This window comes from Acipenser ruthenus, chromosome 23 (genome assembly GCF_902713425.1).
Source record: "Acipenser ruthenus chromosome 23, fAciRut3.2 maternal haplotype, whole genome shotgun sequence".
Lineage (NCBI taxonomy): Eukaryota > Metazoa > Chordata > Actinopteri > Acipenseriformes > Acipenseridae > Acipenser > Acipenser ruthenus.
The window spans coordinates 493,478-517,792 of NC_081211.1; the positions used below are offsets into that span (position 1 = coordinate 493,478).

The following is a 24,315-nucleotide window of genomic DNA, read 5'->3' on the forward strand; positions in this document are numbered from 1 at the left end:
GCAGGGTAAAGGGTAAAGACATGCTTAGCATTTTCCCACGTGTTTTCAAGTGTTTTCTCTGGTGCACTGGCTGTGTGTGATGTCGTATGTAAAGGTGCCTTGGCTTTCCCTTTCCAGGCTGCAATTCCTGGTTTTCCACACAGAGGAGGTTCACGACATGCTGAAGATATGGGACGGGCCCCAGGACAGCGGGATCCTGCTGAAGGAGCTGAGCGGCTCCACCCTGCCTCCCGACATCCACAGCACCTTCAGCTCCGTCACCCTGCAGTTCAACACGGACTTCTTCACCAGCAAGCAGGGCTTCGCGCTGCAGTTCTCAGGTAACTCTCTGTCCCTCTAACTGGAACAATTGCATGTGGCTTTTAAATGTGTTTAAGCCAGAGATTGTGGGTGTGTGTTTCTTTTTTAAGCTAATCTACTGTACAAGTAACCCTTCAAATGTCTCGCAGTGTCCACAGCCACGTCCTGCAATGACCCTGGGACGCCGGCCAATGGGACACGCAGTGGGGACAGTCGAGAGCCAGGGGACAATGTGGTGTTCCAGTGCGATCCCGGGTACCTCCATCAGGGGGCAACCAAGATCACCTGCGTGGAGATTGACAACCGATTCTTCTGGCAGCCAGACCCTCCTACCTGCACAGGTACGCCAATGCAAAAGGGACCAGAACCCCCACTGGGGAAAACCACGACTGGTTTTCATTACAACCTAGGAATCAGCACCTCTCTGCTGTTGACCCCCAATGTGCCGTTCTGATGTGCTTCATACCCTTGACGCCTGCTTGCTTGTTTACTTATTTGTCCTCGAGAAACTAAGAGAGGAAACAGTGAGTGCTTATTCCACTGCCTTCCCCTCCCCATGCTGTCAGATCTATAGAGACACAGCATAAACCACAGCTGATCTGCCTGCAGAGTGACTTATTGATAAGCAGGGATGAAGGATCTAAGCCTTCAGCAAGAACTTATACTTGCTTTGCTCAGAGTCACAGTGGTACATTATTAAGGGTGTTTATTAGAAAATACGGGCAGGCTCATCATGAGGCAATTTGACGCAACTGAGCTGAATCCTGTGATGAATGGGCCACGTTAACCATTGTGCAGAATATAAGACCAAGATCGATCACAGAAAGTCCTCAAGCAAAACAGCTAGCAAGCTGCCCTGCCTACACATGCCCACCGTACTAGAGTACTAGCAGGTCATTTCTTAAGTTAGAACAAATTAGATATACACTCATGCATTCAACCCATCTATGCTCATCCAGTTCCTAGTAGATGACTGATCTCAAACCTGTGTCAAGTTAAACTAAGTGATTGAGAATTAAAAACATGACTAGGGAGACCATTCCTTACCCTCCTCTTTCCTCTGTCTGGAGTATATTTATGGTTGTGGTTTCTGTGCTGTGCTTAAAGTATTGGTAAACTCCTTTTAAGATGCTTGTGTGTGTGTGTTTGTTTGTTTGTTCCCTACAGCCCCGTGCGGAGGGAGTTTAACTGGCCCGATGGGGCTCATCCTGTCTCCAGAGTATCCTGAACCATACCCTCACGGCAAGGAGTGTGACTGGACCATCACGGTGTCGCCAGACTACGTTATTGCGCTGTCCTTCAACCAGTAAGAGTCCCTCCCTGGAATCCAGTTCAAACAGCATCACCTGACTCACGGGAGACAGTGAAGGCTGCCCAGGACTCTCCCAGCAGCCTTTGGGACGTCATTCCAGTAGCTGTGTCTCCTATGAGTCATGTGATAATTCTATGATCCCTTCTAAAAAATAAAAACATTGGGAAAACTGAAAATTTGAAATATTTCCTGAAGATGTCTCAGTCCGTGGTACTTTGTGTCTGTGATGGTGTACCAACGAATGTAAGGGAATATCACTACTTTAAAATATTGCTTTAATTAAATACTCGATGCAAATGTTGCTAATGTAGACCAACAGCATTAATGAGTGTGTTTGTCTTTAAATTCTCTCTTGTGTCTTTTGTGTCCTCAGCTTCAACCTGGAGCCAGGCTATGATTTCCTCCACATCTATGATGGTCCGGACTCCCTCAGCTCGCTGGTGGGCAGTTTCTTCGGCTCCCAGATCCCAGAACGAATCGAGAGCAGCTCCAACACGCTCTTCCTGGCATTCCGCAGCGACGCCTCGCTCAGCAGCAGCGGCTTTGTCATCCAGTACACGGGTACGCTTTGCAAACCACTCGCCTCCCTCACGTCCTTCCTCGACTCACCCACAACTTTAAGCACTCAGTCGTGTCACATCTAGTAGTCACATGAAGTTTCACAAGGTTTTCCTAGTAATCAGAGACTTGGGGACGTGTGTTGCTGAAATGCTTGTCTTTACACAGAGAACCCGAGGGAGTCCTGCTTCGAGCCTGGGGCCGTGAGGAACGGTACGCGGGTGGGATCTGACCTCAAGCTGGGCTCCACCATCACCTTCTACTGCGACAGCGGCTATGTGGTGGAAGGCTTCTCCACTCTGACCTGCATCGTGGGGGACGATGGCAAGCCTGTCTGGAACCAGCCCCGGCCAGCCTGCGTGGGTAAGGATCACAGAGAGCCCATGCTTCTCTGAAGGCAGATTTGTTCTGAACCACGCAGATTTTCATTCTTCGGAGTAATGCTCTCTCTCTCTCTCTCTCAGCCCCCTGTGGAGGGCAGTATTCTGGCTCTGATGGGGTGGTCTTGTCCCCAAACTATCCCGGTAATTACTCCAGCGGACAGAGCTGCCTCTACTCCATTGAGGTGCCCAAGGACTATGGTGAGCCCCTCCCTGGAGCTATTCATATATGCTTTATTTGTTTAGCAAAAAATAAAACTGCAAGACCGCAAAGCCAGTGGTAGAGAAACGTGCCTTTATGAAGTCAATATTCCCCATTTTACTTCTGTGCGTAACTTGTGTAAATAGCTGTAGCTCTATCCTCGGTGCTGTGACATAGGGCCTCTCATGGTCAGGGGAACTCCATTACAAGGCCTAACTAAAAAGAATTAAACTGCTGTCAGCAACCAAGGGTTTAGTTGTCAAGCTAAAATGATCGACTCACAGACCTGTAGAAAACGTCAGGTGACACGACTCAGGAAACCCTGAACGCAAGCAATCCAGATGCAGTCACTCCCCTGGTAGCACAACATCAGCAGATACCGCAGACTATAACACAGCAGATACATGCAGGATTGACTCGCTGACATTAATTTCCTGCTTGGGCATCTGTTTACCTCTTGAATGTACAAGATCCCACTGCAGGTAGACAATATGAACTGCATTCATAAAACATTTGTGTCAACAAATGCATGTGGCTGCAATGGCTAAACGGTAGCGTTTTCATTCCAAGTGTGATTTATTAACCAGCTTATTATCACTGAATGCAGTGCATGTTAAAGCAGATCTGCCAGTACAGGATATTTTCAACAAAGCTTGCTGAGCGCAGCAGCACCCCCTCCATGGGATGTCTGACATGCAAGTGCTGTATAAATGTCTGTTTTACTGCCGAGGATATTGCATTGCACTGTGCTGTAATGCACAGAGCTATCCGGGGGTTAACACTCCTGCTCCTCTGCAAAGCACTCTGGGGCGGACCACAAAACCGCAGAATCCTGCTGAAGATGCATGAGGCTGGATGGGATGCACTGTACAGTCCACGCTGCTACTTTGTAGGGGATTGTTGAAGGTTATTGCTGGAGGTCTCGGTCGATGATAATGATTGGGCTGTTGCTGGGCTAAGTTAGCTTTATTTTTAACCCCCCCGTTGATTGATGAAATCAAATTAAATCTAATAATGCAAGCGCAAACAAAGACAGCGCCTGTGTTAAGCTTCTTAAATGCCGTACATTCTAAAATGTATTTGCTATAACAGCTAGCTGCCCGTCCCGGTATTTTACAGCTTCAATGTAAATCTTATTCTGCTGAATGTTTTGGGGCTGACTTTTACTGCAATTCAATATCATGCAAGCTGTGTTATTTATCAATTAAATCTGATTCATGGCTGAAAACAAGCCTGAGGTATTATAGAGGATGAAAACTCATTAAGATTTTTTTTTTTTTTTTTTAGTTGTGTTCGGGCAGTTTGCCTTCTTTCAGACGGCTCTGAACGATGTGGTTGAAGTGCATGATGGGCCTACCCAGCATTCCCGGCTCCTTAGTTCTCTCTCTGGATCCCATACAGGTAAACCGAGCTCTGCAGGACAGAGGGCAGACTTCTGCTGTTGTTACGTTAAAGCCTCTCAGTCTAACCACCAAAGCACATTGCCTCCAAGTCCCTTAGCTGTGACCCCCGGCCTCCCAGTTCCTCAACTCTAACCACCAATCTACACTGTCTTTCTACCTAGTTGCTTATCTCTAACCACTTGACCTCCCTACCTCCCTCTCTCAGCTCAAAACACTAGGTCACACCGCTTTCCTCCCAGTCCCTCAGCTCTTACCACTAGAACCACACTTTCTAACCTTATTGTCCTTCATCTCAGATCCTCCTCCCTAACCACTTAGCTGTGCTGCCTTCCTCCCTCCAAGTCCCACATCTCTGACCACCAGGACCTCACTGCTTTCCAGTCCCTGGGCCTATCACAAGGCCATGCTGCAGTTATATATGTTAGTTCTCGCTATTTGACTAGTGCCTAAGGCTGCCCCCTAATGAATGTCAAGGGAAATATATTAACTTTCAGTTGCCTTTTAATTCACAGCAGAAGAAAAACAAACCATAAAACTGTGCTTAATCATTACTTTGAGCATTTCTTTGCTGTTTGCAAATATTAATGTATTCCAGGTCTTGATTTTTTTCTTTCTTTCTTTAACCAGCAAACTAAAAGCCCTGGTTCTCTAGGGGCTAGTTATAATGGATCAAACTGAATAGTACAGCTACAGTACAAAAACACAAAGTGTATATGTTTTACTTTTTCTTGAACCAGCCAAGCAAGTTCGAAGAGTCCCGTCAAGAAAAAACGAAAGGAAAAACGGGTTTCCCCAGTAGAAAAAAATAAAGCATATATAAGATGCACATCCCACATCTTCATTGACATGTACTTGCAATGATACCCTCTGCATCGGGTAATGCCAAAACAAAACTGGTCCAGAATCAATGGAAATGTTCCATACGTGTTAGTTGTTATTCAGTCATCCAGTGGATCTGGGGTTGTGACGAGGTTCTCTGGAGGTGACTGGGAACACTTTCCCTGCTGAAGCGAAATCACACAATCCCAAAATCATCGTTTGGGATTTGTATGACCGCTTGAGGTCCAAGGCAGCAGTGGCAATATGAATATCCGAGCTGAAAAAGAAAAAAATAAAAAATAAACAAAAGGTGTTTGTCTCGATTGCCTTGAGCGATGGCTTTGAACTCTAAAATAAATCCGCGCGATCACGCTAATCCACTTCATAAGCTGGCGTTTCAGTTACTGTGTCTCTTACTCTCTGTGTCCTGTCTGTCTCCTAGGCGAGTCGGTGCCCCTGGCCTCCTCCAATCAGATCCTCATCAAATTCAGCGCCAGAGGTCACGCCACCTCCCGAGGATTCCACTTTGCTTACCAAGGTCGGTGACGCTTGTGTCTGTTCTGAAATAGGTTTTGCTTTGCTTCCTTTTGGTTTTTTATTTGCCACTTTCATTGTTGTAGAACTACAACTGTTTTGATCGCTGTTGGACTGGAGAGTGTCACAAACAGCTACTATACATAAAACATATATATGCAGTGTCTTTGTCTCTCCTCTGTACTCACTCCCCTCTCCCCTGCTCTCGCTCTCTCCTCCAGCGGTTCCCCGCACCAGTGCCACCCAGTGCAGCTCAGTCCCGGAGCCGCGATACGGGAAACGGATCGGGAATGACTTCTCCGTCTCGGCTGTGATCCGCTTCGAGTGTAACCCAGGGTACTCCCTGCAGGGCTCCGGCGCTATCGAGTGCCTCACTGTGCTGGGAGCCCTGGCACAGTGGAACAGCACAGTGCCCACCTGTGTGGGTAGGTACAGCCCAGGCTTATGAGCAAACGTACTGAGAAAGTAAGGACCAGCGAGGGACAAATAGCTCCGAAGAATGAATTCATTTTAGACTTTCACCACCAAACTGAATTCTCTCTTACATAGTAGGAAGGTTGGTGGGTAGGTAACTAGGTGACGTGATAAGTATAGCACTGCTCTCTTCCAACCAGTTCCATATAAAGACAAACTCACCTTAGTGTCTCTCCCTCCCCTTGTCTGTCGCAGTGCTGTGTGGGGGTAACCTGACTGAGAGGAGGGGCACTATCCTGTCTCCGGGATTCCCTGAGCCCTACCTCAACAGCCTCAACTGCGTGTGGAAGATCACTGTCCCGGAGGGAGCCGGCATTCAGGTACCACTCGCCCCATCCCAATTTATTACTATGTGTTTAATATTATGAATCAATGGGTAGAAAGGATTAAGGTGAATGGAGAGAGAGAGAGAGAGAGAGGGAGAGAGAGATAGGGAGAGAGGGAGAGAGAGAGGGAGAGAGAGAGATTGGCCTGGAATTGCTTAGCTTCCGATCTCTAAGTGTTTTCAGAAAGGAAGGTGAAACTTTCCTTACCTTTAGCTGCTCTCTGGAGGAGAGCCGGCGGCAGAGATAGATTATAAATAATGGCTGGTGGATATGCAAGCACATCTGTGGGCTGCATGATAAGAGGCATGGCAAGGCCGTCTAATCCTGCGCCTGCTCGGAATTAATGCCCCTCAGCACTCAATAAACTGTGGCTTATTTATTTATTTATTTATTTGCTTATTTGTTATAAATATGTGTGTATTTTATTTTCTTGTAAATATATAATGACTTTTGTCGGATCCTTTTTTTCCCCCGCATTTTTTGGTGTGTGGTAATAAATTGCCTTTTTGTACAGTGATGAGTGCATTTGGAGAGTAACCCTGCTGAGCTCAGACACACAGCATGAACGTATGGGAAGGGATTAGAGTTTAGGGTCTCCAATGGACAGTAACACAGACGTCTCGGTTTGTTGTAGTCAGCGCATCACTTTGTGCGAGCAGCTCTTGACCAGCTAAGCTATCTAAATTATTCATCTCGTGGAGAGCGAGAGCAAATAAAAGAAAAAATTAAAGGACCAAGAGTGAAGAGCATTGGAACGTATAGATCTGGAATTGAAATCAGCAGCCACCCTGGTGTGACCGTCCAATTTTAGATTTGTTTGAGAATATAGAAGAATGTATGTGAACCGCTTTCATTCTCTAACACAATCTGCAGGTTGTGAAAAATAATAAAAAAAAAAAATGCCAGGGATTTCGAGTTGTGTTTCTTGAGCAGCAATCTGGTCTTTTTATGTATACTGCTGGTATTGTTATACAGTATGGATGCAAAGGCCAGCTTATTTGCATTGGTCTTTGGGTTAGGGAGGAAATTAGGCAGGGTTTAGTTCACCTTACCGCTCTACAGCGACCCCTACTGTTCAGGCAGAAACTAGCCAGACTGGGCCTCTTCTCCAAGGCTCATTAAAATTGGGGGAGAAAACAGAGGTAAAATAATGAATTATTGGTCCCAAAACGCACCATTTGAAAAAAACAAAAAAAAAAAGATCCCTTTTTGTATTTCCTGTTCCTTTTCCTCCAGATCCAGGTGATCAGCTTTGTGACGGAGCAGAACTGGGACTCTCTGGAGGTATTTGACGGAGGAGACAACACAGACACCATGCTGGGAAGCTTCTCAGGTGAGGAAAATAGAGCCTCCTGACTTGACCCATGAAGCACTGGACTCGTGGTCCTACCAGGCGAGTGAGAACAATAGGACAGTCCTCTCACACAAACTGCATGAGATGACATCTCATCATAAGAGATAATAAAAGTGTGTGTGTGTGTGTGTGTGTGTGTGTGTGAATGCAATCAGCTTGGTCACTGTAAGGTGGATTTTGAATCAGTAACCCAAAACATTTTTGCTAACATCTGCCTTGTGTGTGTGTTTTTTTTTTTTATTCCGCTAGGAACGACTGTGCCAGCCCTCCTAAACAGCACTTCACACCAGCTTTACCTGCATTTCTACTCTGATATCAGCGTGTCTGCTGCAGGCTTCCACCTGGAGTACAAGAGTAAGTAGAGAGAGAGTAGCAGAGTCTGAGTTTAGAGTTTAGAGTTTAGAGTCCCCAGCGTCTTCAGTCGTTATAGTGTTCAGGGTTCCGCTTGGCACCTGCTCGCGTCCTACAGAGTGATGTGATGTCAGTTTCTTATAAACCCCCACAGAGCTTTAGAGTTTTTAGTAGATCATACATTTGTTTATGTTTCACTCTTATTATTTTACTGCTATCTATCCTCAGTAACGGGATCTGGGTCTGATAGACCCCAAGGCAAGCACGTACCTTTCTGTTTGCCATAGCTAAAATATTGAACCATACCTCAATTTCTTTCCCTGAACTCAAAATAGAAATATTGGTACCTCTTTAGATTACAGGGCATATATAGCCACGTAATAACTAGATAACTACCAAATGCTCCTTTTCTTACATGGTAACCATTGCGTAATTACATGTCAAATGTCTTTAGCATGATGTTACCATGCAATTGCAACTTGTAAAAAGATATTCACAAACCACCATATTATCACACATTATTACACAGTAGTTACTATGTAGGAGCAGGAGTCATTGGCAATTACCCAGTTATTACATTGTAATTACATGGGCACTAATGTCCTGTAATCCAATGGGCCATTGACATTATACTTAATAACCAAGATCAACAGGGACTGATTCCATTCAAGCAGCACCATTATGCCCATACTAATATTCCTAATAAAACGTATCTTGAATAAAGGCAGTGGTTTTGCATGCATGCATACATATATACAGTGTTCGAATGGGCTCTGTCACATATCCCATCAGCTCCTGCAACACTTTGTCTAGAAGCAGCTGCAGATGACGCAGACAGACCTTTAGCCCAGAAATGTCTTTTGAAGGTTATCTCGCTCCGGCGGCTGGAAGTGTTTCTGGGGAGACAGTTTGCAGCGATGTGGGCTGAGCCTCTCTAGGCATGAGGGGACTGCTAACCACCCTTCTCAGACTGGCTGGCAGCGCTCGCCGGGGGAGATAATGTATTTGAAGTTGCAGTGAAAGGGATTACCTGCGTGCATTTGCTGTGGCAGCCCTTGCCAACAAAAAAGAAATGAAAAGAATGTCAAAGTTATTTTATTTTCTTCGCCCACATATTTTAAACAGAATGGTTCACGCTCAATTGCGCTTGTGATAAATCATGAATGCTTGTCAAAGGGCTGTGCCGACCTTGCCCTGAAACCTATTTTATTTTCTGGTAGCTGCATTAAATATTGGAGGCCGCTTGCTCAGCATGTAATAGACTATACTATACTATACTGTACATCCCCTAGATGTTGCAAGCTGTGCTCTCGCTTAAGAACCAATCAATATGTGTGCTTTTATAAGAAAACCAAGCTAGCAGCGGAACTAACAGTCTTTCAGAGACATTAAACAGATTTTCTACGTACTCTGTGTGCATTACAAATCCCATGGCATTCTTTCCTGGCTTCTTAAATCACAATAACCATCAATAACTCTGCCGTGGGTTTACTAAGTTGCCCTTAACCTCACAATCACAAACTTTAGTCCACCTCCCCTGAAACTGAAATGTATGCAACTAATGGATCTAGCCATTAATTCACAAGTCAACACTGTCGCTCTTTTTCTCTTACTCCTGTATAGCTGTTGGTCTCTCCAGCTGCCCAGAGCCCCTCATTCCCAGTAGTGGAGTTAAACTGGGTGACCGCTACCTGGTGAACGACGTGGTGTCATTCCAGTGTGAGCCTGGATACACACTCCAGGTAACTGAACCTTCCTGCATTTCAGCATCTTCAACACTACAGAACAGCATGGAGGTCTGAGAAAGATAACTCCACTCCACACTGTAGACCTGTATAGAGTACTAGGACAGATAACTATAGGAAAGGTACATCAATAATATAGACCTGTATTGAAGTCTAGTAAAGAAAACTCCCCTCAGCACTGTAGACCTGCATAAAGGTATAGGAATAAGAGAGCTCTACTCAACACTGTAGACCTGTGTAGAATACCAGGAAAGAGTTTCACTCCACACTGTATACCCGTGTAGAGGTATGCAGGAAAGAGAACTCCACTCAACACTAAACTAATTTAATGAAGATCTATTTAATGAAGATCTATTTTAATTGTCTACTATTAAGTAAAAACAAGAAAGTAAATAGACCCACGTGTAACAACCCTTGTGTTGTTTTCAGGGTCACTCCCATATATCCTGTATGCCTGGGACAGTACGGCGTTGGAATTTCCCTCCTCCTCTCTGCATTGGTAAACCAGCCATGTATTTGCATCTCTAGCCATAGATAGAAGCTGTTGCAATTATTTGTGACTCAAGTTTCTTTTATTTGAAGGAACATTGTTCTTTAGTCTTTTTTAGCACACATCTAAAGTCTTTTTTTTCAATTTGGCTTAATGGTTTGGTTAAAACCAACTGGAGCATGCATTCAATATATTGTTATACAGAACTATAATTTTACATTAAAGATACCTGGGAAAAATGTCTCAGGCTCTTGTGCATTGCACCCTGGTTACATGGTGGGGTTATTAGTTTACCTTTACCTTCTTTGTTAGTATTAAGAAAAGCCTCCAGTTTACTGTAGTTACAAGTTCTGTGATATTCTAATGGAAAGCATTGGGAATCTAATGACATATGTGATTGGGTGATATGTAATACACAGTTCAAGTTCAAGGGAATCCACTTTCCAGATTTAACTGGGGTCAGATTGACCAGACCCCATTTAATCAATGTCCTGCCAACAAATCACTGGGTCAAATGACCCAACTTAAAAGACAGGTGAGAAAAGGTTTATTGCATGCTAAAAGGTTAGCAGGCCCACCAATTCAGCTTTGTATCCTCCTTCAAGAAATAAAGGAGTGGGAATAGTTATACTAGGACTAGGTCAGGAGTTAAGAGTGAGCATGATTGATGTTCTGGTCCGGTAATGTAAAAATGTCACTTAAGTATTAGAGTTCCTGGATCTTTTCATGTCGCTTCATGGGATGTATTCCGGGATATCTCGCTCTCAAATTCTCCTTAGATAAGTGGTTGAATAGCAATTGCTTTTGAAAGACTTTTCTGATGCTCTGAGATGTCGGAAAGGCACAATTTTCTCTGCCTGCGTAGCGAGGGTCAGTCTCAGTCCTGCAGTTTTAAAAGGGTGGGCAAATGTCTGCCCTGGAGGGCCATTACACTCCAGGTGCATTTAAATAATGAACTACATTAGACCTAGATGTTGGTTTAATTGGTTCTAGTGAAGGATTTAGAACATGGTTGGAGCGAAGACCTTGGGTGGCACTCTGCCCACCCTCACAGTAGCAGCTACGGCAGTTGTCACTTCCTCTCCCTGCTTGCTATATTGAAGCTCAGTGTGGCGGGACCTCCGAAGAGATGGAGGGAGTGATCCTGAGCCCAGGTTTTCCAGGCAACTACCCTAGCAACAGTGACTGCACCTGGAGAATCTCCCTGCCCGTCAGCTTTGGTAAGTTCAATACCTCGCCTTGCATGTAACATGGTGTTAACACAACAACGAGGAAGCCTGTAGGTCTCCTTCTGAGACATTTGGAAGGACAGAGCAGTTGAGTGAGAAGGTGGTATTGAAAGGCAGGGTCAGTGATACTTCATTTAAAATGTAGATAATAAAACACAGTTCTCTGTAGATATGACCAGTTTTTTTGTTGTTGTTGTTGTTGTTCCTCCTTGTGGATGTTTAGGTGCCCACATTCAGTTCCTCAACTTCTCCACTGAGGCGAACCATGACTTCATCGAGATCCGGAACGGGCCCTTCGATACGAGCACTGTGATTGGCCGGTTCAGCGGGCCCGAGCTCCCGCCCTCCCTCCTCACCACCTCTCACGAAACGACGGTCTATTTCCACAGCGACCACTCGCAGAACAAGCCCGGGTTCAAATTTGAGTACCAGGGTAAGAGCCAGAGGAATCTCACTGGACCAGAAGACCTTATGAGAGATTGTGGTAGCCAGTTAGACACAAGTTTACTTTGTTATTCCATTGTTAAAACATTGCAAAATATAGTAAAGCACAGAGGAATCTGAATATGAATAACAAGACCTCTTGCTACTATGAAGAAGAAAGGAAGCCAATATATATATATATATATATATATATATATATATATATATATATATATATATATATATATATATATATATATATGTGTGTATGTATATAGACACATAGTTATGCAGTAATAGATAATACATTGTCATGTGCTGAAATAATCTCATTGGAAAGGGTTCTATTGCATGTCTCGAGGAATGGTTTTATTTATCCTGTTAACACACGCAGTGATACCTCGCCGCAGCCGCGGATAGTCTTAAATATGTCTCCCAATCTGACAGCACAATTAGCATGATGTAATAGGCTGCCCCTCTGGTCACACTTCATTCCCTGCTTACCTAAAATCACATTATTCTAGCTGCAGATTTAATAAGGAGCGCGTTCCACTTCCCGTCACCCACAACAACTTGTTTACAGCAGTCACAGATGGCGGACCTTCCAGATCCTGCTCAAAAATCTGAGTCAAGGATTTTACGGCAGAAGGTTTGATAGAAGTCTTTAAGGCTAAAAATTGCTTCCCCTTTAAGGAAGGCTGTTGTACCCAAGATTAAGTCAACACTGGATAAATTTAAAAGGATAATTCCAAAACCTAATTAAGAAGAGGGACACTTGTGGCAGCTGAAGAGAAGCAGTTTAAACTCATTCAAGTAAAAAAAACCCTGTGAGAATGTGGTCAGGCTTAATTGGGTAGTTGATTGCCAATTTAGCCTGGCCACGTGTATATAGGAGGAACAGGGAGAGAGCTCCTTGATTTTCAACCTGGAACTCGAAAAGAGTAGTTGGCTGCACACTCTATCCTGTCCACTCACATAGCTTTAACTTGGGTAATTTGTTAGTTATGCTGTACAGAATACAATACTTTTTATTTTGGGCATTTCTATCCAACTGATTTTCAAATAGCTTCCAGTATTTATCTATCAAGGCCGCATTGCTTTTGTGAGATGTGGGAGTTTGGTTCATATGTGTTGAAATAAGACGTTTCATAATAATGTTTCATAGAGTTTCTCCACACAGGACGATTGATTAGTTAATTGCAATTAAGGTTAAGATACTTTAGTTCCTGTGTAATTTCAGTGGAATTCATAGTCTCTGATTTCAAAGAGTTGCATCCAAGTTTGTTCATTTCCCCAGCCTATGAGCTTCAGGAGTGCCCGGACCCAGAGCCCTTTGCCAACGGGGTGGTGAGTGGCGCTGGCTACAACGTGGGCCAGTCCATCTCTTTCGAGTGCCTGCCAGGGTACCAGCTCGTCGGGCAAGCCATCCTCACCTGCCAGCACGGGACCAACCGCAACTGGGATCACCTGTTCCCCAGGTGTGAAGGTAGGGGCCAGAGCTATCGAGCAAGCGAGAAACAGCCCTGCTTCCTGCTTAAAACACAGAAAGGGCATCTTGTCTGGGGTGATATAAAGTGTAGTGTTGACATTTGATTTGGGACCAAATACAGGGTCACACGCCACCTTGGTGTGGGCAATGGGAAATAGCAAAGAAACCAAAGAAACACAAAAGGCATTACTGATGCTATTCCTTCTCGATCAGGTCCATCTCAGTTCTACTGCTATTTTTTTTATTTAATCTTTTTTTTATTTTTGCCTCCCCTGATTCTGCACTCTTTAGCTTTTCTCGACTGAGATGGATTACTTCCTGCTCTCAGTAAATGATGTCTGATTTCATTATTGCCTCTTTCTTCTGCATACTTGACAGTGCTTCCTTGAGCTGGCGGCCTGCCACTGAATTCGCTGGGAGGTGGAAGGGTTCCAAAAGCATTATTGCTCTCTAAAGTTAGGGAGCAAGGGTTCAATAAAGCATGTCCAAAACTGGTGCATAATTCAGTGCATCTCTCTGTGTAGCTGAACAGGGCTCCAGGAGTGATAACCAGCCCTCCTGGCCTGCGTCTGTCAGCATATATACGTCATTTCCATTAAGAATTCTTCCAGTTTAATTTGCAATCTTTGATTGAGGGTTTTAAGTAGAGAAAGTGTTTGAAAAATACTCATAAATAACTTCACTATTTCAAGGCTTTTTAAGCTATAGCTATAGGCTTTTTTAGCACTTACATTGGTACTTTGAATATTAATTTCAGATCTGAGTGAAACTATAAGGAGGATGGACAGGAATCACGTTCTTAAAGAATATTATCACTGTAATTGTTCACTATGTTTCTGATGATCTCTTGTAACCAGAATTCCCTGCACAAGAAAAAAGCCCAGCTTGTTTTACAAGCAAACATGTATTGCCAGTGCCTAAGGTCTGCTGTCCTCCGCCTTTTCCCTGAGTGACAATTTAGATACTTTCATGCCTTTATCTTTTCCAAACAGTCAGCTAAAAGGTCTTGCCTCTAACAGGCTTTGGAGCTAATCTTTGGACCTGACAAGACCTCTTTCTCTGATTCACTATTTCTTTTCTACTCACTCACTATTTATAATTTGCAGTCCCCTGTGGAGGGAACATCACGTCCCACAGTGGCACGATCTTCTCTCCAGGCTATCCGAGTGAATACCCCGATGCAGTGGACTGTACCTGGCTGATAACGGTAGACCCGGGCTATGGGATCCGCGTGAACTTCACTTTGCTGCAGATCGAGAACCCAAACGACTTCATCACCATCTGGTAAGGGGAACATCCCTGCATGCCTATGACTTCCCTTTCTGCTGATCATAAAGGTTTAGCTTTACTTGTCAGGCTGTGAATTGAATTGAAGCTTGTGTTTAGCATTGCATCGGAAGGGATAAAGCAGAGGCCATTCAAGAGCCTGTATTAATATATCGTCTGCATTTGTGTTCTGTAGATATTTAACCTGGGGAATATACAATACAGAATGATTTATTAAGTCACTTGACCACCTTGCCCTACTGCTGGGGAAGCATGCCGTATACCAAGAGGTGATGTGCGTTTCTGTGAAATTGCTGCATTCTGCTGTTTAGGAAGGTTGCAACCTTATAAGCTCATGTTGAAAACACCAGCCCTGTAAAATGTGATCTGAGAGTGTGTAGCCCAGTGCTTGGTTTCAATGACAAGAAGGTGTCACACATCGGTGTTGCGAAGAAAAAAATGTTGCACAAAAGGACATGCTAGAAACAGTCACAGAAGAACCGTATTTTAGGATAAAAACTCAAGTCAATAATTAATTTAGAACAGGTGTTTTTTTGTTTTGTTTTTTATCACGAGGGACCTGTATTTAGACTTCAGGAGTATCGGGCAATCTTTTTTTCATGAAAGAACCTTGGTGTGTTGTTTATCAGGGTTATTGTTTTGTTAACGCACTGGAGGGTCTCTCTGGGATCATTGTCAATGTTTTTTGAGTACAATGTGTTTAGAGAACAGCATCCCAGAATGCAACTCTAACATCCTCCCCTTTAATGTTGCCTCTGAGGCTACACTGAGTCTCTCCTGTTTACTCCAAGCAGATAAATGTCAGGGAAATGTACAGCAAGAGGGTGGATTCATCTTTCTCTTTACTCATTGATTTACTGAAAGGTCTTTTTTTCTTTTTAAACATGCTCTGCTGGTTGAAATTGAGCATGAAGCTGGCTTAAATCCTTCCAGGCATTTCAAGGGGAAAACACTGTTTATAAATCAGATGACATTTGAGTAAAATACATAGAAGCGAATTTGCAAAAGCAAACATAAATATCACAGATTAATTCCTTTTACATTGCTTGGATTTTTGCATAACTGACAGTGGTACCCAACCAAGTGGCCAGATGTTGTAATTGCAAGGGGTGGGGGGCAGGGGTCTGTGTCTCTATAGATGAACCCCTATTGGAGAATGCAAATAAACTGCAAAGCCCTTCACAGCATGCTTAATTATAGATAGTGTAACACTACTGCTTTAGCGTGCTTCCTAAAAGTCAACTGCACAGCATGGCATTACCCAGGCAACAAAACCATACTTATGGTGCATTTATTTATATATTTATTTTTTTAATATGAACCCTTGATGAAGGCTTAATTAGGAAAACCTTAATAAATATTGTTACGCTAATATGCAGGACTTGTTCTTAATACGGAGGGATGGATCTAAGCTCTTTCCTTTGCCTCTTGTCTGTGATACAGGGATGGTTCCCAGGAAGGTTCACCGAAGCTGGGGGTTTTCACAGGGGGCATGGCAAAGGAATCTACCCGTAGCTCCTCCAATCAGATCCTCATCACCTTCCACAGTGACTCGGCCAACGGAGGGCTCTTCATGCTCAACTACCAAGGTCAGGGGTGATCCCAATTATGCCAGGCAAACAGATTCACTCAACAGCAGCCTTTCCTACTGCGATAAGAAGATTCTTTTGTTATCTGATAGATTCATTCCCTGTTTGCCTGAGCCATGAGCTCCTCCGCTAGCTTTTATATTGTTACTAAAAGTAACAATCATGTTGTGCCAGGAACAAGGGCTCCACTGGTTTTGTGTTTTCTTTTTTAATGGGACAAAGTGGATGCCCAGCTGTTTTTGTTTTGTTTTTTATTAATATTTTTTTTCTGTTCCTCAAGATCTTTTAGTTACTTTGTAGTTAATCCCCTTGGTCTCTGGCTTTGAGTAAAAGAGTGAAGCTGTTTCTTTATTGTACTGCAGACACATGTGGTGTAATACAAAGGAAGCCAAGACAAAACGGTACAGACTTTCCCTGTGCAATGCAAAAACAATTGCGTTTTAGATCGAATCGATGTTTAGAATAATTTCTCTTTTAAACATGAATGCATCACACCATAAAACGTACATTTCACAAGAGGAAAACAGACGCCTTCACAATTTAAAATATTCTGGTTTGAACATGTTCCTGAGTCTGTTTGTTGTATTGTGCTTCTCTTTAACTTGATTTAAAGACAATTTCATTTGCTGGGAAACATTTTTAGGATAGGTATTGTACTTTAAATTGGATTTCCCTTTTTTTTTTAACTCTTATAGTGCAGAAATGACACAACTGTAATTCTATATTGTGTTACAGAGACTTGTCACAAGTAAGTAGGACAGGAGTGAAAGTTGTAAGTATCTACAAGCTGCAAGTTACAATGCTCACGCTACTTTCTGTTTCTCTCCCTCTCCTTTTTTTATGTTCTTTCTGTTTTCAGCCTATCAACTTCGGTTATGTCGCCCTCCACCCACCACCCCGAATGCTGAAATCTTGACTGCGAGTCAAGAGTTTAAAATAGGTAATTATGTTCAGAGCCTAGCCCGGCATGAAGCACGAGCCTCTTAGGAATTCAGTGTGCATGCTTGGAATGCCACCACCTATAATCACACTCAGTTAATAACGCTAGATCGAAGTGTGCTCTGTAAGCATGCAAGCTGCAGAAGTAACACGGTTAGTTTAATTCCACACTAAAAAAAAAGGCTTCATGGGAAATCTGTGTTCATGTTTTGGTGCAGCCTTCTTCAACAGGCTGGAAGCAGAAAAGCTGCCTGTGCTCTGGTCCAGTTCCAGTTCCAGGCTCTTCTTAAACATTCGGCTCTTAACCTATTTTCGATTGGATTAAACCCAACCTTGTTGAATTAGTAATGCTGTCTTTGTGGCTCTGGATCCTAGCAGTATAGCCTCCATAGTTGATTCCGTCTACAGTAAACCTCATTAGCTTATTAAACAGGACGTCCAATGGGTACGGATAGCTGTGTTTAGTATGCCTGCGACCTCATATTCCCCTCTGAGGCTGGGATCCCAGGACTAGGTAGGGGCAGGGAGAGTCAGCTGCTCTGCTGTGTCTTTGGGGTGAATTTCGAAATCCAAGTGGCGCCTAATTTGGGCTTTTTTTTCACACAGTCACTTGCTTCTAAGGATGGACGTTCTTGATAACTGATTATTCGCCGCATTAGCTAAGTTAATTTACTGATTAATCTGGGTTTCACTGGAGGGAAAACAAAGGCATTTTTAGTATTCCGATGCATTGTACAGTGTCCGGGCTTGGCGTGTTAACTAGGCTTGCAGGGAGAATTCAGACAAGCTGGCACGCAGCCAATAACAGTGAACTGAATTTCTTGTGCTGTGCCTATGTCAGTGTTCAGCTGAGTCAGCCTCCGTTTCAAACTGCGTAGTATGTATGATTGATAACTATGTAACTGATGCATGTTTCTGTTAATGCTTTGCTATCTGCCATGTTTTGAAATATAAGGCAGAGCGCTGCAGTTTTTTCAGTTTGTTGATATGTAATCTGTTTGACGCTGTGCTGGGATGGTTGGGTATTTATTTTTATGATTTTATCTTGGGCTGCTGCCAAAATCATAGCAAAAAAACAAACAGTATTGTGACTTCAGTGCAATTACATTTTTAGGAAGAAAGGGTGTTTTTGGAAAGTAAACTATCCCAAAAAGGGAGTGAATAGTTATTCAGATGAACACCTCATTAATGGTTCAAATCAAAAGTGAAATGAATCCAAATGAGCTTGTTTTTTTGCATGCATTAATATTTTAGCCAGGTAATGAACTGAACCCATTGATACACGCCAAGTAGAAACCGTTTCTTTTAAGCCTTTAAGGTACACAAGGAACTGAGCGATTGTTCAAACGGTTTCTTCTAAAAAATACATTTGGGAGTGACTCAGGTATCACAAGGAAACTGACCAGATCCAACCTGTTTTGTGCATCTCATTGCAAAAATAAAAATAAAAGTTAGCATAGTTTTATTTGCTGGACACATGTGCCTTATACCTTAAAGGGTTAATTGAATGAACTTCAGTTTTCCCTCAGCCTTTCTCTCCAGCTTAAAGGTCCTTCAGTCACTGTGAAGCTGCTCACTGCCCTCTCTGCATTGCCTCTGCAGGCGATATTGTGCGGTACAGGTGCCTGCCTGGGTTCTTGCTAGTGGGTAATGAGATCCTGACTTGCCGACTGGGAACCTATCTCCAGTTTGAAGGACCTCCTCCATCCTGTGAAGGTAATGTCATGCAAACAAAAACAAAAACCAATTAAAGAAAATCCATCTAGAATGTGAGCGCTCCGTTATTGAAACAATTGAAGAGACTGCGACGCGTGGCACTGTGGTCAGGCATTCTAATTGCAGGGCTCCTCTCTTCAATGGTTTGAGTCCTGCTGTAAACCAAACAACCTTCCCCACTGCACGGCTGCACACTGTCTAGAGTAACACAGATCATCTGTCAAAAACCACTTATTCGTCTGTGGAGTATTTAATCTAGTGAGATTTCAAAGGCAGAAATCCGTGATCCAGGCTAAACCCAAGCTCCCTGTCTAGTACAAGTCTTTCAATACCGCTATTGTTAGCCCTTTCAGTCAGATAGTCTGCTGTTTTCCCCTTGAAACGGCTTGTGACACACAGCTCTGTAGTGGAGTGTATTTCAATCTGCACTGGATTGAATACAAAGCGACTCGGGCTTGGGGGCGTGAAGGGTCGGGTCATCTGTGTTCATGGATTACAGGCTAAAGGAAAAAGCAGGGGAGTGATTGCAGAGAGCCAGCCGAATGGGCCTTGCTGCAGTGCCTCCAGATAGCACGGGCTGCTCCCAACCAGCCTCCTCATTGGCATGCAAGGGAGAGGCAGTCTGCAGCTGCACCTGTCAAATCACAAGCTTTTTAGAGTTCCTTCACGCCAAAGAGGCGTTGGAGCCCTGTTATCGCTCGGTAAATGTATCACTTTGATATGATCTGCACTTCACAGGGAAAGTGCTGTTTGAAAGAATGAGAGAAAAACAGAAAGAATGGGTGGCTCTGAAAATTCAGCATTTGATATGCTTTATAATACTACCTCTACTATGACTACTATTACTACTACTACTACTAATAATAATAATAGTAATAATAATAATAATAATAATAACACTAATAATAGTTTTAAGGCAAATAATATATTTACAAATAACAATAACACACAATAAATATATATTATTGATTCCTAGAAGTACCCGTACTGTTAATCAGTCAAAAGTTCAATAGATATGTCTGGAGAAACGCTTCTCCACACAATCCCTCACTGTAAGTTATTGGGAGTGCAGGAGCCTGCCTGTCTGGATGGTAGGGATGGATGTAGGTCATGGTGATCTGCTTTTCCCCAATTCCGATGAGCTCTGATCTTCTATACACAACTGTGACAGGGAGGTATGTTGCTGATATGCTCGTTGTTCGCTCCTTAAAGAGGGGGTGGGGGGCATACACATCCTGGAGAAATTAATCACCTGTTACTTCCGCTGTGGAAATGATGTAGCTGCAGAGTCCCCTCCTCCTCCTCCTCCTCCTCCCTCATTGTGAAATCCAATAGGCTACTTGGTCTGGAGGCCTCCCTCTCTTTATTGGGCAGCAGTGTGGAGTAGTGGTTAGGGCTCTGGACTCTTGACCGGAGGGTCGTGGGTTTTCCATGTTCTTTGAGAAGTTTATTAAGTTTGACGTGTTGAGATGTTGAGGTTATTGATTTTAATAAATTGTTAGGTGAAGGCTTTGAAAAGGTTAGTGTTTTGTACAGCAACTTGAAAGCTTTGAGTCATGAAAGATTGAGTCCTAATTCAATCCACTGTGAAGGAACAACGTTTACAAATAACTGCTCGGACAGACTTCATTTAGAATTTAATTGGAGGAAGCGACCTCGGCTCCATGCTTTTCAAAGGATGACTCAGTAACACAGTAATGGTAAGGTAAAGAGAGGGTCATTTGTGGTAATATTTATAAAATAGGGCCAACAGGTGACATTGCCGCTGGAGAAACAGTAGCTGTAAAAATGTGCAATGGGAAGAGTTGTCTATGAATATTTGTGAATGCCTAGGTAAATACTGGCCTAATTTTAATTTTAATATACATCTATACTGTTTATTTTATTCAAGAGATGACTAAGCAGTTCCAGTTGCAGATGGATAGAAATGAGCTAGTGCTTTCAACAGAAACCCACACGCTTCACACAAAGCACTGACTAAACACAAAAAAGGGTTTCTTAAATGTTTTTCATGCAACACTTAATACATAAATTAATATAGAAATGAGAGTTGGAGGGTTGGGAGAACTGAATGAGGGTCTGTAAGGGGAGAAGAGAAATGTATTATGGTGGGTTACCTGGGTTAGAAAACTATACTTCCCACTGTGATTTTCACTCTGTTCTCGAGTCCCCCCCCCCCCCCCTTTGGTGCTCGTTTCACACCGAGGAGCATTCTTCACTCGGGGGAGTGAAAGAGCAGCGTACGAGACCATCAGGAAAATCCCTTCACTAACAGGGCTATAAATTATTTACAAATAGACACACCCAAGGTGCACTGTGACACACGACGGTCTAAATCTTTACATGAGCCTCGAACAAGCTGCCAAGCTCGCAGATTACACTGTCACACTTCGGAGACTCCGAGGCTAATTGGATCCTCAGAATTCTCATCAGAATCCTCACCCCTGGGTGGTTTCCAGAGTCGGGACTGCCGCTTCCTGGCACACGGGGCAGGCAGAGTGGTTCATCTTTAGTGCTTTGTCATGGTCGAGAAGAGGAAGGTTCTTATACTTTGCTCTGTGCTGGTTAGACCTGTCTCTATCTAAAGCTCCAGGCTTTCCTTTTAGTTTAGCCCCTTTGATCTTCTCCAGGTGCCTGAATAAATGGTTTGGCTTCTCTGTACTGCATTGCTAACCCCTGTATGTCCCTGCTGTCCTTTGATCGCTGTACGGTGTTCATAGCCTTTGTCTATTTAGTGTTTTCAAAGTACACTGAGTTCTGTTCCAGACCTGTGTATGAGTGTCTGGTGTCTTTTCTGTATGTGTGTGTGTGTGTGTGTGTGTATGCCTGACTGTCTCTCTTTACTCCACTGGTCTCTGTACTAAGTTGCTAACTTGTGTGTGTGTCTCCCTGGTCTGTCTCCAGTACACTGCCCTATGAACGAGGTTCTGACGGCCTCCACAGGAGTGATCCTGAGCCAGGGCGTAGCCGGCAGCTCCCCGCACTTCCAGACCTGCTCCTGGGTGGTGAAGTTGGATCCGGGCTTCAACGTGTCGCTCAACATTGAGCACTTCCAGAGCAACAGGCAGTACGACGAACTGGAGATCTTTGACGGTGAGCTTCCTCCCGGAATAACTGAACCCCCTCCAACCAGAGGTTAAGTTAGGCACTAAATAGACACGTTTGATGAGAAATCTTTGTACTGTCTTCATGTCTTCTCTCTTTATTTCTGAATAGTGGATCGGTGCACTGGGGAACCGTCAGCAGTTTGTATGGTTATTTGCATAGCATTTAAAAGAGGATGGTGTGCTTTATTCTTGCACCCGTTTATCACATTGTCTGAAAGGCATTTTCAGTTAGTCATTAATGTTCTTTTGAAAACCATTCAACACAATAATAACCGTTGAATGTCATTGCACATGTCGAAACCCAAATGTAACACTGTACCGAATTTTGAGCAAACTGGGCCCAGTGCGCTTTCTAGTATTCCAAGAGGACAAATGCAGGAAAATCAAAAAGCCTGCTCCCATACAGATTCACTTTAAAGCAATGGACCGGTCTTGATCTTGCAATCTCTATCATTATGCCAGATTCATTTGAGAAGGACACATTTTTTCTTTAAGAAAACGATAGAAAACCAATAATTGTGGAGGCCTGGAAGCTGCAGAATTTCCCTTTGAACAGAATGTTACCTCGCAGGGGACTGTGTTGTATAAATATTTAAAAAATATAAATCAATACATAAACAAGCTGGAATCACCGGAGACATGCAGACCTACATAGACTACAGCGTCAGAATCAAAGGGTTTTCCAGGTTACTGCACTTGACTGGATATCGGTGAAAACTGAAATGTTTTCATTTCTCTGATAAAATGAAGTGCACCTGGTGTCAAGGTGGGTGGGGAGCAGAGGTGTCTCTTTCTCTGCTCAGTCAGAGATACCACAGTGCACTTTGCACTTTGTACTTCAGTGTGACACAACCACAGCACATGGAGCATTCTTGGCTTTTATATAGTAGCACTGGGTTTTGGCTTTTTTTTATTTTGCAAAAAAAAAAAAAGCAGCATCAGGAAGCAACAACCAAAGCTGGGTATTTTCTGTGCTGGTGTGACGCTGTACTTGTCCCTCCAGGTCCCTCTGGACAGAGTCCCCTTCTGATGACCCTGAGTGGAAACTACTCTGCCCCGCTGAGTGTCACCAGCTCCACCAACAAGGTGTACCTGCGCTGGTCCTCCGACCACGCCTCCAGCTACAAGGGGTTCCACATTCGATACTCAGGTACTTCTGCACTCATCTTAGTTAAAGCTTTGAGACTTGCACTCCAATATCTTGGAAACCCCATTTTGATGCACCGATGCAGGGGTATTTTTTATGCTATATAAATGCTGCGGTTGGACGGCATGGTGGCATTTTTTTTTTCTGTCCAAAACTAAATACATTAGGCCTTGTTTGCAAAGCGTTTCCTCCATTTTTTAATGAACTCCTATCTTTTTGAAAGGATAGGAAAAAAAAACATGTTAGTGTTACAAAATGAGATGCAAAACACTTTGAGTGGGCTTAAGAGAACTTGAAATACGTGACTTGAGTTGTTTGGTTCTAGTTTTGTAAAATTAACAAGTGTTTTACCTGTTAAAAAACAAACAATTAAAGTCAGGATTAAACGCTTTGTAAATATGGCCCGTTGTATTTAAAGACTCCGATTTCTGATCTGAAGCTCCTTTAGTTCTCAGAAACACTGCTAATTTTTTAGCAAATAATTTAGAGCAAATTAGATTAGCCCCAGTAGAAACAATGCATAGGGCTGTGCTGTATAAGCACTGGTGTCCTTGTTTATGGTGGCTGATACCCTGTTGTTTTGCAGCTCCGTACTGCAGCCCCCCCAGCGCTCCCTCCCATGGTGCAATCCGCAGTCAGACTGGCACCAGGCTGGGCAGCACTCTGCGCTTCAGCTGTGATCAGGGGTACCGCCTCGTGGGGCAGAACAGCGCCACATGTACCCGCTCCTCCCAGGGTCTGTACCAGTGGAACACCCCCCCTCCACTGTGCCAAGGTGAGAGAACACAAAGCAACAGCACATCCCTTACACAAAGTCTCTCATAAGAAAATCATAGAACAGTGTAATAAAGCATAGCTAAAGCAGGATAAAGCATAGATAAGCATTGTACAGCCCAGAAAGTAAAGGTAAAGCATATTACAAAGAAAAATAAAACATGGCAAACTATGGTAAATTCACAGTAAAACCATGGGAAAAGCATGGGGGAACTAGAACATTACCATTCAGATTTACTTTGGTAAACTTGTATAAGTTATACAGTAAGCTTTCACTGTAGGTTTCACTGTAGATATGCTGATTAACACATACCAGGATACCAGGAAGCGAATGAAAAACAATAAGGACCTGCATAATAACTATCCC

The 24,315-nt window shown here is 43.5% G+C and overlaps 1 protein-coding gene across 1 annotated transcript in view; it reads left to right on the forward strand.

The window, feature by feature from the left end:
• Positions 1–24,315, forward strand: part of LOC117413239 (CUB and sushi domain-containing protein 2-like) — a 161,534-nt gene that overhangs the window by 112,860 nt on the left and 24,359 nt on the right. Inside the window, exons 26-49 of the mRNA XM_058997322.1 lie at positions 118–320; positions 450–641; positions 1,468–1,606; positions 1,986–2,173; positions 2,339–2,533; positions 2,635–2,751; positions 4,040–4,153; positions 5,417–5,512; positions 5,730–5,933; positions 6,178–6,302; positions 7,545–7,641; positions 7,912–8,016; positions 9,637–9,755; positions 10,188–10,257; positions 11,352–11,468; positions 11,701–11,910; positions 13,198–13,386; positions 14,496–14,673; positions 16,120–16,265; positions 17,125–17,205; positions 18,807–18,920; positions 21,825–22,013; positions 23,031–23,177; positions 23,761–23,949. Coding sequence (XP_058853305.1) covers positions 118–320; positions 450–641; positions 1,468–1,606; positions 1,986–2,173; positions 2,339–2,533; positions 2,635–2,751; positions 4,040–4,153; positions 5,417–5,512; positions 5,730–5,933; positions 6,178–6,302; positions 7,545–7,641; positions 7,912–8,016; positions 9,637–9,755; positions 10,188–10,257; positions 11,352–11,468; positions 11,701–11,910; positions 13,198–13,386; positions 14,496–14,673; positions 16,120–16,265; positions 17,125–17,205; positions 18,807–18,920; positions 21,825–22,013; positions 23,031–23,177; positions 23,761–23,949 — 3,524 coding nt within the window. The remainder of the gene's footprint in view (positions 1–117; positions 321–449; positions 642–1,467; positions 1,607–1,985; positions 2,174–2,338; positions 2,534–2,634; positions 2,752–4,039; positions 4,154–5,416; positions 5,513–5,729; positions 5,934–6,177; positions 6,303–7,544; positions 7,642–7,911; positions 8,017–9,636; positions 9,756–10,187; positions 10,258–11,351; positions 11,469–11,700; positions 11,911–13,197; positions 13,387–14,495; positions 14,674–16,119; positions 16,266–17,124; positions 17,206–18,806; positions 18,921–21,824; positions 22,014–23,030; positions 23,178–23,760; positions 23,950–24,315) is intronic.